General features: G+C 53.0%; 1 protein-coding gene across 1 annotated transcript; it reads left to right on the top strand.

Annotated features, from left to right (window-relative positions):
- Positions 1 to 3,051: 3,051 nt before the first annotated feature.
- On the top strand, positions 3,052 to 14,465 carry PABPC1L (poly(A) binding protein cytoplasmic 1 like). The gene is made up of 15 exons (XM_071446841.1): positions 3,052 to 3,244; positions 3,941 to 4,134; positions 4,624 to 4,739; positions 5,481 to 5,620; positions 6,406 to 6,500; positions 6,747 to 6,884; positions 7,371 to 7,466; positions 8,319 to 8,585; positions 9,428 to 9,518; positions 9,811 to 9,939; positions 10,907 to 11,046; positions 11,333 to 11,426; positions 12,570 to 12,700; positions 13,482 to 13,571; positions 14,137 to 14,465. The coding sequence occupies exons 1-14, from the start codon at positions 3,052 to 3,054 to the stop codon at positions 13,563 to 13,565; spliced, it is 1,908 nt and encodes a 635-aa protein (XP_071302942.1). The 3' UTR covers positions 13,566 to 13,571; positions 14,137 to 14,465.
- Positions 14,466 to 16,051: the final 1,586 nt, after the last annotated feature.

The following is a 16,051-nucleotide window of genomic DNA, read 5'->3' as shown; positions in this document are numbered from 1 at the left end:
TTTGGTTGTCTGTTGTCTTTGCTGTAGTAGTGCCGAAACCTGTGGTAGTAAAATCACCACTTGTACTCGGTTTTCAGTTCGTGGATTGTGTGAGTTGATTCATGGTTTACAAATACTGAGTTACTCATTCCTTTAACGAGAGACTTTCCCACACACCCTCCCAGATTTGGAGGAGAAAACATTGTTTCTCTTTTTCATCAAGGGCATACTTGTAGTACATTGCCATTGCAGTGCTTAAATGCAATTCTAAATAACCACTGAACTTGCCACGAGTCATTACATATTGTAGGGTCAAACACACTAAATGAGAAAAGCCTGTTGGTTACATTTAGAGATTTTTCTAGGGAACCTTTTAAATACCCACTCTGTGCACAGGACTGGCTTCACCTCTGCACACACAGAGGTCTCACACTGGGCTGTGCTAAAGGAACACCAAGAGTGCAAAATAGCAGAGGTGCACTGGACATAAGAGCACGTGAAGGGATGGATGGCAGTAGGCAGGCAGCCTGAAAGCTTCAAGGAAGCTTGGTCCTGCTCCCAGAGTGTGGCAACACAGAAGTGTGCACAGTGGAAAATGTCACTTGGCTGCTCTTTATTGACCAATGAAGGCATTAGGACAAAATCTAACCAGCTGTTGCTTGACCACTGTTCTGCCTTGTGCCATGGCTGTGCGTGGTCCTTCCATGTCTGGAATTATTGCTACTTTGTCATTTTCTTCAGCCTTCATGGACATACCTAAATGTATGCACATACCACACAAATTTTTTTATAGTGTGCACCAACTCCCAGCCTGACTCATGCTGATGGCATTGTCAGCTCTGAGAAGAAAAATCCCTGCATTTGCTAGCTGCTCCTGTTCAGAGACCCCCTCCTGTCTTAGTCCTTTCACATAACATCTCTCATCCTGGCTGTCTCTTTTGGGGAAATCGTCAGCTGAGGAGGCTGGTCTGCAGCAGTGATGAGTTGAGGGGGTGTCTCCATTTTTGTTTAGTTCTGTCTTTCTGGGAAAGGGCACTGCAGCTGGCCCAGCCACAGTAAGAGTCCAGGTGCACTCAACATGTTCAACTCATCCAACTGTTGCTGCTGCAGATTCTCGGTGCTGACGCTGATCTGACCTTCGGGTGAGGCCTCTTGGTGTGGTAAACCACCAGAAAGCTTTTGTGAAGGTGATGGTTCTGATTGCCTCGCAACTGACCCTCCCGAGGGTGCAGGATGGGGTGGAGCCGGATGCTGGGGGAGCTGCTTTGGAGTTTCACTGCCTGCGGCTCGAGGTTCCTGTGTGCTTTCATCCGGCCTTTCAGCAGCACAATCACGTCCAGAACAGCTGGGGTGCGATCTCAGTGGGTGAAAGTGAGCTTACAGAGCCCCTGGGCCATACAGACAAGAGGTGATGATGGCAGAGGCCATATTCCCTGGCACTCTGTTGGGTCCTGAGGGAGATTGCTGTGGAATTCAGAAGTGCACGAGTGCCCGGTGATGAGGGATTTGTAACCCAGCTGTGTACGGCTCCTGCCTGAACTCCTTAACTTCAGAGAATTACAAGTCAGAAGGTGAATGCGATTTCCCAAAAGCGCGTGGGTGGGACACGCTGTCAGTGTTCCAGTGTGACGCGCAGCTCAATTCCCCTTTGGGAAGGCAGGAGATGCGCAGGAGCTGCGATTCGCTAAGATGAGGAGCTGCATTGCACCTGCTGAACCCCTGAGCGCTCAGCCCCGCGGGGGCCGCCCCTGCCCTGCCCTGCCCTGCCCTGCCCGCGGGGGTGTCCGCTCCGCACCTGGCCGGGGTGGGGCGGTGGGCGGGGGTCCCGTCCCGCCCCCGGGGCCGCCGCGGAAGAGGCGCCCGGTGCCGGCAGCCTCAGTGGAGCGGTGCTGCCTCGGCGGGCGCTCGGTGTGAGTGCGGGGCCGGTTCTCCGGGGCGGGCGGCCTCGGGCAGGGTGAGCAGCGCTCCTCGGGCGGCCCCGATCCGTGGCCGGCGCTGTGCGCTGCCCGGGGCTCCCGGCGGGGCTGTGCCGCCTCTGCCCGCCCGCTCCCCGCATCGTCGCTCCGGCCGCCTCCTCCCCGTTTGAGCTCCCTTCCCTCCGTGCCCCGCTGGCTCTGGAGGGGCGCTGGGGCTGCTCTGTTACCCTGTGTTTGTTTTTGGGGGGCTCTCAGGGCGGTGCGAGGAGCGGGGCTGTGTCACGGAGCCGGTGCGCGGCTCCGCCATGGGGACCTGCCTTTGGCCGGGGGGTTGCTCGATACACCTCTCCTATATATGTGTATTAATTTTGGGTATCTACAGGTGTCTAAACAAGTGTCTCAGGACTTTTGAGCTTTAAGGTAAGAGCCCCAAGGATGGATTTATATGCTTTTTGGGCAGGACCTGCGTTTCTGTGTTTCCTAGGCAGTAGCCCAGGGGTCTCAAGCACTGTCTGTTGTCTTCACACAGAACTTTATACTCAACTGAAACCAGGCAGAGACTGAGCATCAATTTGCCTGCTCTGGGAACAGTAGTCAACAAGCTGAGTAACTGGGAAGGGATGGCTAAAACCCTCTGTCTGCCTTGTTAGACATGGACCTGTTTGCAGGGAGGACGTGGGCTGCAGTTCTGCTCCCTGGCCATCAGTACAAACCTCCACTCCTTGGGTCTGCCCCAGCTGGAGGGAGCCATCAAGGAGTTAAAATAGAAGTCTCTGGTGGAGAAGGGCTGTTTACCTTCTGAGAAATTAAACTCCATTTTATTTCTCTTGGGGTTTGAGTGTTTTAAGGAGCAAATTTCTGTGTGTGTAGTGTCCCACTGCATCCTTCCAGGGTGTGTAAGGGCTGTGAGGTGCAGACCACTCCAGCTCAAGTTTTGTACCAAAATTGTTATGTCCTGGCAAGTTTTGAGATTGCAGCTTCCTTGGGGCATTCCTGATCCTAGTGCTGCTGGTGGGAAGGGGAGGGCATTGCTTTGACTTGTGCTGCTGCAGTGGGGCCAGCCCCAGTGTGGGTCTGTGATTGCACAGGCAATCTGAAACCTGTGCCCTGCAGCCTCGGGTCTGTCTCCTCCTGCAGCTGAGCTCTGTGGGTGACCATGAATGCCAGTGGCCCTGGCTACCCCTTAGCCTCTCTCTATGTGGGAGACCTGCACCCAGATGTGACTGAAGCCATGCTGTATGAGAAGTTCTCCCCTGCTGGGCCCATCATGTCCATCCGAGTGTGCCGGGACGTGGCCACGCGCCGCTCGCTGGGCTACGCCTACATCAACTTCCAGCAGCCTGTGGATGGTAGGTTCCTCATAGCAGCTCTGAGGAACTGCCTCACAGCAGGGACTTGGGTGGGCCTTGGGAGAGGGGGGAGCAGTTGTCTGAATGGTTGTGTTGCTGTTGGGGGCTTGGTTCTCACTAATCCCAGCCTGCTCTCTGATGGTGACCCATCCTGCTTCCATCTCTTCTTAGCATCTGGGAAAGGATGCAGCTGCTGGGCTCTGGTGACTTGCAAGAGTTGCCTCTGTCCTTCTTCTCCTATCAGAGAAGGACACCAAAACCCTTTCTGCCCTTCCCCTGGGGTACCCAGCTGCCCACTGGCTCACAGTGTAAAGTGAGGCCACTCCCCTGGCAGGCATTACCATGACACAGTGCTGTAATTGGAAGGTGTTCCACACTGAAGTGAGGCTGTAATGATGGGAAGGTGTTGATTTAGTTGCCCTAGAGACCAAAATCCTTACTGGGTAAATTAGCTGGGCATCTGCCAGACTGGAGCTTGTTGTGAAATGGTTGATCCTTGGGAGTCAGGCGTGCCTTTGGAGAGAAAAGAAGTAATTAGTCAAAGAGTGGTGTGGCTGGAGGGGTGGGGAGGCAGAGCTGCCTATCCCATTTAGGTTAACAAGCCCCTGGCCCCGATTCCTGTGCCTATCTCAGCTGCTGCAGAATGTGAGGCAGACCTGTGTCTGTTACTCCCCTCTCCTCCCCCTCCTTTGCCAGCTGAGCGAGCCCTGGACACCATGAACTTCGAGGTGATCAAAGGCCGACCCATCCGCATCATGTGGTCCCAACGGGACCCCGGGCTCAGGAAATCAGGGGTTGGAAACGTCTTCATCAAGAACCTGGATGACTCCATTGATAACAAAGCCCTGTATGACACATTCTCTACCTTTGGAAACATCCTGTCATGCAAGGTACGTGTGCCCAGGGCCCTGCAGGAGAGGACTTGCTGCAGAGCTGCCCTCACTCTTGGAAGCATGCTCCACCCAGCTGGAATTCCCTTTCTCATTTCACTTCCCACATCTCCTTTCAATTCCCAGCTGCTTTGAAGCCAGAAGGCTTTGCTATGTTTCCTCTCAGAATGGGGGCTTTCCCCCCAGTCCCTGCACAGGGATGTTATGTGCCATCCTGTCCCAGCTCAGTGCACCAGTGGCATGTGGGTCTTGGGGAGCCACAAGTTCCTGGATATCATATAAAGCAGCCTGGATCTGGTCCTGGGATTGCCCACCTCCCTGACCTGCTGCCAACAACCCTAAAGAGCTCAGCTGCAGTGGGAGCAGAATGTTGGGGAGGGAAAATGCCCCTGGAAAACGGGGCTGGGTTTTCCTGTGATGTACTCATGTACAAACATGGAGAAAAACTGTGTCTGTCTCTTTCCTTTGCCCCTCATGCTGTGTTTGTAGGTGGTTTGTGATGAAAATGGATCCCGTGGCTATGGCTTTGTCCACTTTGAGACACATGAGGCAGCAACTCGGGCCATTGAGACCATGAATGGGATGTTGCTCAATGACAGGAAGGTGTAAGTGGATCAAGGCAAGGGAGGAGCAGAGCCAAGTGCAGAGCCCAGACTCCTCTCTCTGGCACTATCAGGCATCCCCTTCCTGCTGCTCTGTGTTCTTCCCTTTTCCATCCCTGCTGGGCATGGCAGCTCTGCTGCTCTCTGGGACAGTGAGTCACTTGTGGTGGGTGCTGGGGGAAGTGTGATAGTGGTTTGGAGCTGCTCCCAGATGGTGGGGAAGGAGTCCAGCCCCAGGCTGGGTTTTATTGCTGAGGAGGTGTAATGAGTGCCCACAAAGTGGAGCTGGTCCCTGATCTTGGCTGTTGCCATCAGATAATCTGGGCAGGAAGAGGTTTTGTTGTTGTTTCTCTCTCTGTTTGCATTGTATCATCTCACTCTACATCCCACAGAGGCAAGGGCTGCACAGAGTGTTGGAGAATGCTTTGGAGGAAGAGAGCTGGCACTTGGTGGTATCCTTTGGGGTCTTTTGTGGTGGTGGCCTCCTTTGAAGTCTTTTGATGTCCCCTGGGGTGACACATCCCTGCTTCTGGCAGTGGCAATGGGGAGTTTGGGTCCATGTATGCCAGAGTAGGACATGCAGAAGGTGCTGTATGTGAAACTCGTGGTGAGTCTGTGGGTGAGCAAAGCACGGCCTGAGGTGATGGGGTCTCTCTTGGCCTGTGCTGACACAGGTGTGCCTGAGTCCATCTTCCCTCTGCAGAGGACATGCAGGGTTTGAGGTCTTTTCCTTCCTTCCCACAGATTTGTTGGACACTTCAAATCCCGCAAAGAGCGCGAGGCAGAGGTTGGGGCTAGGGCAATAGAATTCACCAATGTCTACATCAAAAACTTCGGGGATGACATGGATGATGACAGACTGAGGGAAATATTCTCCAAGTTTGGTGAGTGCAGTTGTTGAAATGTCCTCATGTCTGATAAACTGGAGTTGGGGCAACCTAAAATGAAGTGGGGGGAGTGTTTGGCTGAAATAGCAGCTCCTTTTCTTGTGAGATGTGACGTGTTTAAACATCCCCCACATAAAAGGACTGCAGTCACTTCATTTGTCAGGATGTTACATGTGCTTTCCTGCTGTGACAGAGGATAACTTGTACTTGGTGCTGTCTTTTCTTTCTTGGATAGTTTTTTTTTTTTTTAATTGTCTTGTTTACAGCATACTGTGGGGTTACAGGAACCCTGGGAATAAGAATTGTTGAGTCTGAATGTAAGGAAAACAGGTTTCTCAGTTTAGTCACTACTGGAGGATGCCTCTTGTGATGGGTTTTAGTGTTGTGCTAATCCATGGGCCATACTGTCCATGCTTGGTCAGTGTCATCCTAAGTAATTTGTGATTATCCTTCATATGAACCCAATCTGTGTTCATATATAAAGAAGATGAGATTTTCTAGCCAAAGGAATTCACTGCACTGGCTGGAGAGGCTGAAGAGGCCAGGGCAATGAGAGCAGCAGCCTGGGTTGGAGGGATAACCCTCACCAAACCTCACAGCCTGCTGTCCCTGCCTCTCGGGGATCCCTTTGTCCATCCTCCTGCTGGGCTCTTCCAGCTGCCCTGGCTGTCCAGGGTCCTTGCTGGGCTGGTCTCTCCTGCTGGTTCCCAGCACAGTGCTGTACCCTGGCAGCACCCCCTCACTGGGCACCCCTCAGACTCTGCTTTCCTTCCCTGCTGCAGGAAAGACCTTGAGTGTCAAGGTCATGATGGACAGCACTGGCCGCTCAAAGGGCTTTGGGTTCGTCAACTTTGAGAAGCACGAGGAAGCCCAGAAGGCAAGAGACTCCTCACTGCCCATCTCCCTCCTGAGACTGTCACCTGGTGATGTCCCCACCTCTCCTCAGGGGGAACCTCACCAGCTTTGTGCCTGTCTGGGAGCTGGTACTGGGCACCTGGGTGGGCAGGGCCTGGCAAGGGGAGCAGCTCTCTGCCTGTGCTGGGGCTGCCCTGGGGTGGGGGGTGAGGAGCAGAGCTGTGGCCAGGGGCTCCCCGCTGTCTGAGAGCCCTTCCCTCCCCGGCAGGCCGTGGCTGACATGAACGGCAAGGAGCTCAACGGGCGGGTGCTGTACGTGGGCCGCGCCCAGAAGCGGCTGGAGCGCCAGAGCGAGCTCAAGAGGAAATTCGAGCAGATGAAGCAAGAGAGGGTGAACAGGTACCAGGTAAGAGAGAGCAGGGGGCTCCATCCTGCAGGACTGCAACAGGGGCGCTCTCAGCTTGGGACAGCACAGAGCTCTCCAGAGCAGATCAGCAGGGTGGGCACCTCCTGCAATGAGGGGTCAGTCACTGCCTGGGAATGTCCTGGGAAGCAACATCAGGAAAGGGGAAAGATTTAAACCCAGGGTGGTGTTGAGAGGTGAACACATGGGTCTGCCAATTTCCAGAAATATCAGTCTGGAAATGAGACAGCTTCATGAGGTTCAGCAGGGTCCCAGTGATGGTGTGGGTGCCCTCTTCCCTTGGGGTGTTTGCATAAATTCTACTCAAAATACACAATCCTGGCCGCTCTCCGTGCCTCTGCTCCTGCAAGGGATGTCTGTGTGGGATGTCCCACCCTCCATCTGAGCTGCTGGTGAAATGTGCATCCAGTGTAACAAACTGCTGTAAACTTTGGGATCCCAAGCTGCTTTTTTTTCACCTCTGTGCAGGGGGTCAACCTGTATGTGAAGAACTTGGATGATGGAATAGATGATGAGAGGCTGAGGAAGGAGTTCTCCCCTTATGGCACCATCACCAGTGCCAAGGTGAGGGACTGGAGCTCCTGGGGTCAGTAAACCAGTGCACTCAGCCCTTGGGGATGGGTAGGGATTATCATCCTCTTGAATTACACTTCCCTGCTGATGGCTTGTATCTCAAGCCAGGTGTAAGGGACATGCTGCTTCACCTCACACTGTCCTGAGGAGCAAATATTTGTTGAGCTTTGTTGAATTACCTCAGCCCTGGTGAGGTGCCAGGTATGGGACCTTAAAGCTGCAGCATTCTGAGTATTGCCCAGCTGCTCTGTGACACTGGTACAAATGAAAATGACCACAAGCCACCTCTCTCAGGACAGTGGGGGGACAGGCTGGTGTTTGGCCTTTTGGAACACCAGGGACACATCGCTCTTTTCACTGGCACTGGTGTCAGGATTCTCTGGAAGGCAACATGTAAAGGATGGGCAACATCTAAGGGTCTGGCTTTAAGGTCAGCTGCCTGTAACCTGCCAGGGACAGAGGCTGCCTGGCCCTTATCAGGGCACAGAGTCCCACTGATCCCCATCCCTTGCTGGCTCCTGCAGCATTAAGCACCAGAGCATTTCTGGTCCATGGCTCCTGTGAGACTGAGGCACAGATTACCCCCAGATGATCACAGGCTCCTGATCCCAGGCTGGTCCTGACTCTGCCATCTTCATTTCCCAAACCTACTGCCTGAGCAACTCCTGCCCTTCCCCAGAGAAACCTGTTTGTGGGAGCGGCGCAGTCCCATCCATCCCACCCTGGGCGTGGGGGCTGAGATGGGCTGCCTGTGGCTGGATCACACTCACCCCCCTCACGCTGTGTTTTGTGGATGCTGCAGCGATCTGTGGACTGAGCTGTCTTGTTCTAATCCTGTTTTAGGTGATGACAGAGGGTGGCCGCAGCAAAGGGTTTGGGTTTGTATGTTTTTCCTCCCCAGAGGAGGCCACCAAGGCGGTGACAGAAATGAACGGGCGCATTGTCAGCACCAAGCCTCTCTACGTGGCACTGGCGCAGAGGAAGGAGGAGCGGAAAGCCATCCTCACCAACCAGTACATGCAGAGGCTGGCCACCATGAGGGCCCTGCCTGGCCCTCTCCTGGGCTCTTTCCAGACCCCCCCAGGGTACTTCCTACCCCCCATGCCTCAGGTGAGTCCTGCTCCCCAATGGCAGCCTTGCACAAGGACCCAAATCTGCCCTGGAGCGGGCTGGCAGTGGGGCTGAGGAGCAGAGCTTGGGTTGTGCGGGTCTGGGCACACTGTGACCGTGTTCACAGGGGTCTGAGGATGAGGAAACAGACGAGGATCTGACTCCATGTTTCAAAAGGCTTGATTTGTTGTTTTATGATATATATTATATTAAAACTATACTAAAAGAAAGGATTTCATCAGAAGGCTAGCTAAGAATAGAAAAGGAATGATAACAAAGGCTTGTGACTGACCAGAGTGTCGGAGCCAGCTGGACTGTGATTGGCCATTAATTAGAAACAACCACATGAGACCAATCAAAGATCCACCTGCTGCATCCCACAGCAGCAGATAATTATTGTTAACGTTTTGTTCCTGAGGCCTCTCAGCTTCTCAGGAGGAAAAATCCTAAGGAAAGGATTTTTCATGAAAGATGTCTGAGGCAAGCACACCCTGTGGAGCCAGTGGGATCTGATGGGTGGGGTGCAGGTGCTGCAGGAAATGGGCTGGGATTTCATAGTTACTGCTATGGAAGGAAGGCAGGAGGAGTTTGGTGGGAGGGAAGCATGGAGAGCAAGGGAGAAGGGTTACAGAGGTGCAGAAGCTCCTGAGGAGGCACGAAGCAGAGCTGCTGGAGGCCATGCTGACAGCAGGGCTGGAGCTCAGTCTTTAAAGTGCTCTGGCACCCTGCCAAAGCCATGGTTTTGGCTTGTCTGTCTGTGTGCAGCAGCCACCAAGAGGCTCTGGGTTAGTTCTGGCTCAGCTCAGCTCCCCAGTCATGTTGGATGTGTTCTTCTTCCCCAGCCACAAACCAGAGCTGCCTTCTACGGCCCCAGCCCTGTTGTCCCAGTCCGCCCTGCCACTCGCTGGAGTGCGCAGCCCTCCCGGCCTCCCTGTGAGTCTGCCTGCCTCTCCCTGGGGGCTCTTGGCACCAGGTGGGCTCAGTCAGGGACTGAGGGTCTTTAAAGGCAGCAGGGAGTGTGTGACCATGAGGGTTTGTCTTGGAAAAGTGTGCAGGGGTTTGGTGCAGGCCCACGGTGATGGACACCAGGAGGTGAGATGTTGGCAGTGACACCAGAGGTGAGGTGCTCCTGAACTGTCCCCAGCCACAGCCACTCTCCCCATGTCTCCTTCCATGCCTCTGCTACCAAGCAGCTTCACTGTGTGTGTTCTCTGTCTCTCTGCAGCAGTGTACCCTGAAGCCACCCCCATCCTGAGGGCTGCGGTGCCGCCCCGGCGCCTGCTGTCCAACATCAGCACCACCAGACAGGCCTCCACCCAGGTGCCCCGAGTGCCCCCCCAGGCCCACAGAGTGGGTGAGTGGGGGAAGGACCCCCGTGGTATCACCAGGGTGGCAAGGGTGCTTACTGTGAGCTCAGGTCTCCAACAGGATGGATTGGTTTGTGGGATTGCTCATGGAGGAGTCTGATGGTGTGATGGAGTTGGAGCAATGTCTGTAGGAGCTATGTAACTTTTTGGGGAAGGTTGGGATCTTTCAGGTAATGGGACAGGTGTCTGATGTGCAGATTGGTCTTGTTGGTGGCTAGGCCTTGAATATGATCCTTAAAGCAGATGGTGATGCAGCCACAGCACCTGGGCTTAGTGCCTGGACAAAGGCAGGGGGTGGGAAAGGATCTTTGGGACACAGGAAGGGGATCTTACAGGCTGAACTGTGCCAGTGCCACACCTCATGTTAGAGGGGTTTGGAGCTGAGACCCAGACTGTGCTGGCATCCCCAGTGCCTGGCTGTGCTGAGGCTGGCCCTGGGTCTTGGGGTGTCCCCTTCACACACGACCAGCTGGGGCAGTGACTGCCTTCCCATCTTCATGGGATTTTGCCCAAAGTTATCTTTGTCACTGAGTGTCTAATTGCTGAAGTGAGCAGTGGGACCAGGAGGGCTGTCTGTGGCTTGTCCCTTCTCTTTTTGTCGTTGTCCTCTCATTTCTCTGTCTTCACCTCCCTTTGGGATGAGCAGGCTCTCACAGCCCACCCTGCCCAGAGCTGTTCCCCTTCTCTGGCTCCTGATGCTGATGGGTTTCTGCAGGAGAGCTGTGGGTGCCTTTGCCAGCTCTCCTGCCCTCTGCACAACACCAGACCACCCCCTCCAAGGGCAGCAGTGCCTGCCTGTCCTGGGGAAGCTGCCTTTCACCTGGGGGCTGCTTTGGCCCATGTAGGACTTTTCAGGTTCTCCAAACAAGCACACTGTCCTTGTGGCTTCAGCCTCCTTGGCACAGGCATGCATTTAAGGACCCCTCCTCACAAATGTTCTTGTCCCCACTGCAGCCAACATCGGGACACAGACAGTGAGCACCCGGATGCCCTCCTCGTCTGCCCTGCCACGGGGGGCCCAGCAGTACAAGTACTCCTCCTCTGCCAGGAACATGCAGCCCATGGGGCACATGCCACCTGTGATGGCCCCACAGGTAAGTGCTCTGCAGCCACCAGAATGTGACATTCCTGGTCCTGCTCTGGGATATTGTGACTGCTGAGCCCTGGGATCCCCATTGTGGGGCTGTGGATCCAGTAGCCACACAGCTCCAGTGCTTGATTCCAGCTTTTCTGCAAGCTGCTGTTTGGATACAAACTGACAATGCATCTTGGAAGGCTGAAATGCCCCGTTGTGGTTGGTATTGAGCACCATTCCTGCAAGTCAGGTGACTCACATCCCTTCCAGCCTTTGATTGCTGTTCTTCCCTGTTTTTCCCCCAGGTGGGAGAACCTGCTGTGCATGTCCAGGGGCAGGAGCCACTGACAGCATCCTTGCTTGCAGCAGCCCCCCCTCAGGAACAGAAGCAAATGATTGGTGGGTGCCAGGCTGCTCTGCTGGAGCAGGTCCAGCTGCAGGGCCCTGGGGGCATTTGGGCTTGTATGCACCAGGGCAAAATTAACTGATGGGAGAAGCTCTAAGGCTTTGTGGGATTGCTCTGATATTATGCTGCTTAAAAAAAAAATAAATTCAGTCTGTGTTGGAACTGGATGGGAGCAATAAAGCCACTCCCTGTCTGCATGAGCTGCCTGACAGTGAGAAGTGTCTGGTGAAGCTTTGCAGAGAGGCAGAGCTCCATCCAGGTGCTGCCAGGCTGTGCCAGGGCATTTCCAGTTCCCCTGAGCTCTGAACCATCCTGCACTGATGAACAGCTTGGTGGCCATGGGGGTTAAGGTCAGCTGTGCCACACAGCCCTTGGGTTTCAGGTGTTCTGTGGTGGAGCAGGCAGTGCCCTGGTGTGGGACAGCATTGCTTGGCCTGGCCAAAGCACAGCAGGTCACAGACTGTGGTGGTGTTCACAGGGGTCTTGGGATGAGGGAAGAGATGAGGATCTGACTCCATGTTTCAGAAGGCTGATTTATTATTTTATGGTATATATTATGTTAAAACTATACTAAAAGACTAGAAGAAAAGATTTCATCAGAAGACTGGCTAAGAATAGAAAAGGAATGATAACAAAGGCTTGTGACTGACCAGAGAGTCTGAGCCAGCTGGACTGTGATTGGCCATTAATTAGAAACACCCACATGAGACCAATCACAGATCCACCTGTTGCATTCCACAGCAGCAGATAACCATTGGTTACATTTTGTTCCTGAGGCCTCTCAGCTTCTCAGGAGAAGAAATCCTAAAGACAAGATTTTTCAGAAAATATCATAGCTACAACAGACCAGCTCTTTGCTCCCAGGAGGAAACTGCTCCTGCAGAAACTGTGCAGGGGTGGGCAGGTGTGCACAGCTCCACTGCCCTGTGCCCACTGTAGGTGCCTGCTGCTGACTTCACCCGGCAGCTTCCTGTGGCTGAGATGTGCTGGAGCAGCTTTGCCTGTGAGCAGTGGTTTTCCCCACCACCATCACCACCCTTGTGTCCCATTTCAGTTGAGCAGGCAGGAGGGCTTGCAGTGGGTTAAAATGCTGGGGGCTTGCATGGTTCTCATGTCCTGGCTGCTGTTTGGAGCAGGTGAGCGCCTCTACCCTCTGATCCATGTGATGCATCCCTCACTGGCTGGCAAGATCACTGGGATGCTGCTGGAGATTGACAACTCTGAGCTGCTGCTGCTCCTGGAGTCCCCAGAGTCCCTGCGCTCCAAGGTAGGACAGACCCAGTGCCCAAACAAATCCCTCTCCAAGGGGCTGATGTCCTGCTGCTGCCAGGGAAGGGGAGCACAGCCCAGGACACTGATCACTGCAGGAAGAGCAAGTAGCTGCAGGTTTTATTTTCAAGTGAAAAAGGAGCCCCGGGTTGATGTCACCACACCCAGTGCCTGAATGTCTGCCTGCCTTCAGCAAAAGGAGAGGCTGGAAGCAGCTCCCTGAAAGCACAGCACAAGCTTGAGGGTGGTTTGGAGGTGGCTGGGAAGCAAGAGGGGAAAAGCAGGGTGGTATCTCTGCATGGAAGCAGCTCTTTCCTCAGAACAGAAACCAGCAAACTGCTGCCTCTCTGCAGTATTTCTTCAGTTTCCTTCTTACTTCTGGTAAATATTTAGCTTTGGTTCCCATCAAAGTAGTTGAAGTGAATTGACTGCATCTTTTTGTTGCTCCTTGGAGACAGGAGCTGCTTTCACCCTTCCCCTGCTGTATTTTTGAGGAGCCTGGGCTCTGCTGGGTGGTGTCAGGTAGCTTCACCTGCAAAAGCTGACTTCTGTCTAGCAAGTTCTGACTTGATAATAAAGGAGAGATGCCTCAGAATTTCCCTTGGTAAGAGACAGAGAAGGTCTTTGGGCTGCTCAGTCTCCTGCCAGAAGCTTGGATTTTGTAATTATTCCAGTTCTTTACCTTTTGAGAGCAGCTCTGTGTGGGGGCTGCATTGGGACCTGAAGTGCAGTTTTCCACTGGAGCAGCTCCACTCCTCCCCCTTGTGCTCTGTTGTCAGATCGAGGAGGCAGTGACTGTTCTCCAGGCACACCAGAGCACCGAGACACCCCACAAGGGCCCTGCTGGGGCCTTCCTGCCCTGACTCCAGGTGGGTGCTGGGGCCCTGCTGTGCTCAGAGCCTCTGGGCTCTCAACTCTGCAACTGGGGATTGGGTTTCTCATCCAGGCCAAGCGAGGTTTAATGAGCAGTATCAGTGTCTTTGACTGTAATATTCCATTTCTTAAATTGCATCCTCTATTTTCTGGACTTAGTCGTACTGCAGAGACCTGTGTGGGCTCTTTCTATGTTGATGAGGGCAATGACTCTGCTACCAGAAAGGAATATAGGAAAGATCCTTGCTTTTCTGTAGGTCTAGTGGAGACCAGCACAATCTTTCCTGGGAGTTCCCAGTGGGGTTTTTTTGGTAGATATCCTATAAAATATCCCTTGTGTGCTTGATCAGGGAACTGGCCCTGCTGCTGAGGCTGGGATAGACACACTAACAAAGCAATTCAGATTGTATCTACCACTTTGAAGATATTTCAGACATCTTTTTGACTTATGATATCAAAGTAACAGTGTCAATCCAAGTTCAGGTGAATTTCATGTTTTCTGGATTAAACTCTTCCTTTAGCAGTTGAAAATGACATGTGTGGGTTCTCTGTTTCTTGCAGACTATGGGACTGAGAGCAAGCCCTGAGAGTGTTGCTGCTGAAGAACAGGAGCAGGAACCCCACCATGCTGTTGGAATCATGCCCATACAGTGACCCTGGCTAGTCTTCACATGCCCCATCCTATTGTTTGTGTGTATTGTAACCCCTGTAGAATTGCCTCCTCCTACACCTGTAAAAATCCTCACATTAAATCTCTTCTCACCACTGAAAGCACCTTGTGAAATGTGGTGTGGAACCCAGACTGGGGCAGCTGCCCAGAAAATGATGAGTGCTGATGAATCATCATTTTAGTGAATTTATTGGGTTCTGTAGTTTTATTTGTTCATGTAGCTGACACTAATAAAGAGCTGATACTTCCACCCCCACAAAGGGTTAGTTCCCTTGGCAGGACAAGCCAAGGTTTTGCTTCTCACAGGTGGAAGGATGGACTCAGGCTGCAGTAATTAGGGATTGAAGTTGGTGGTGCTGGTGGGGTGTCAGTCTGGAGAGCTGACAGAAGGGACATACAGCATTACATTAACAAATTGCCAACCAACAGGCTCCTCTAATCCTTTCTGATTCCCTAGGAGGATGGAGTTAAGCAAAACAGGATGGATGGATTGCTGCTGTTCTCCTCCAGTAATGAACCTTGTAGACCTGCAGCAATGGCCTCGAGTGTCTCCTGCTGCTCACCACAGGGTCTGTCTGTGTCTCTGTGCTGCACAAGATCAACTTTCTGAGGAATTGTGAGGCAGCTGTAAATCAAAGCTGTGTTTCCCATGTGTCTCTGAGCAGAGGTTTCCCAGGAGTCACTGGAGAGCCTGCAAGCATTCATGACTGCATCGTGTCCTACAAGGACACCTCCTGCTTGCAGGGGGAGCTGGGACCTGTTGCTGCTGTCTTTGTGCTCCCTGTGTTGCTGTCACCACCTTGGCCTTAGTGCTCTGCTCTTCCTTGTTAGGAAGGGAATCTCAGTCCCTAGAGACTCCTCAGTGCTCAAGGCTGGTGATGCACTGACCTCACTTGACTGCTCCCTGGAGCTGGCAGGAGCACCCCTCCACCAGCACCACCCACCTGCTTTCTGTGCAGCTTCTGCTGGTTTTGCTGTCTCAATCTTCCTTCTGTGCTGTATCATACTCTCCCTTCAGCTCCCTGCTGAGTCACCCCTCCTACCTCTTGTTTTCCTTCCAGCATTTTAATAGAACCACTTACACATTTGCTCCTGCATGGTGTCTGCTCTGCTCCATTGGGATTCTTCACGGGGGCTTTTCATCATTGCTTTTTCTCACCTTCATTTCACCAGTTCTTCCTCTGATGTCCTTAAATATTTATTTTCCTCCTAGTGGATGCCTCAGCCTGAGCTGTTCACTGTTTAAATATCATCTTCTCAGTGAGATGCTTATAAAGGACTTTAATTCACTTAATATACAGGACCCTGATTTGTTATTTCTCTCCAAGTGTCACGGGCTGGAAGCTTTTCTTCTTGGTGTCTAGAGGAAAAACATCTATTTGCAGGAGTGTAATGCACAAAAGGAGAGCTGGAAGGGAGCTGTACAGGTAAACTTCATTCTGCTGTTGTTTAGCTTGGCTGCAGCCTTTTTTCAGGTGTAGCAGGGCACTTCAGGGGTGCCTGTGACACCACCTACAGTGCCAGGTGGCTGTGCTGGGTGAGCCCTCCTTAAAACCAGAGGTGGGGCCCGGGAACACAGGGATATCAGAATAGCCTCTGAAAGGATATGAACAATGAGAAGAGGATTCAAAATGATCAGAAAAGGTGAAGCTGGCCCTTGGATCCCTGATGACACTGGAAATGATTCAGAGTGGCTCCCTGGCTGCAGTCCTGCGTGAGTCTGAGGCTTTAGGGAGTTGAGGCAGCAACACAAATGAGTCTGGAGCAGCTGCTGTGTCTGAGAGGGGCAGATGAAGGTGAGTCCCT

The sequence above is a fragment of the Agelaius tricolor genome, unplaced genomic scaffold (genome assembly GCF_023055355.1).
Source record: "Agelaius tricolor isolate 1412-34295 unplaced genomic scaffold, bAgeTri1.0.p SCAF_23, whole genome shotgun sequence".
In the NCBI taxonomy this organism is placed as follows: Eukaryota; Metazoa; Chordata; class Aves; order Passeriformes; family Icteridae; genus Agelaius; species Agelaius tricolor.
Note: the sequence above shows the minus strand (reverse complement) of the source record. Positions and strands in the feature narration are given on the sequence as shown.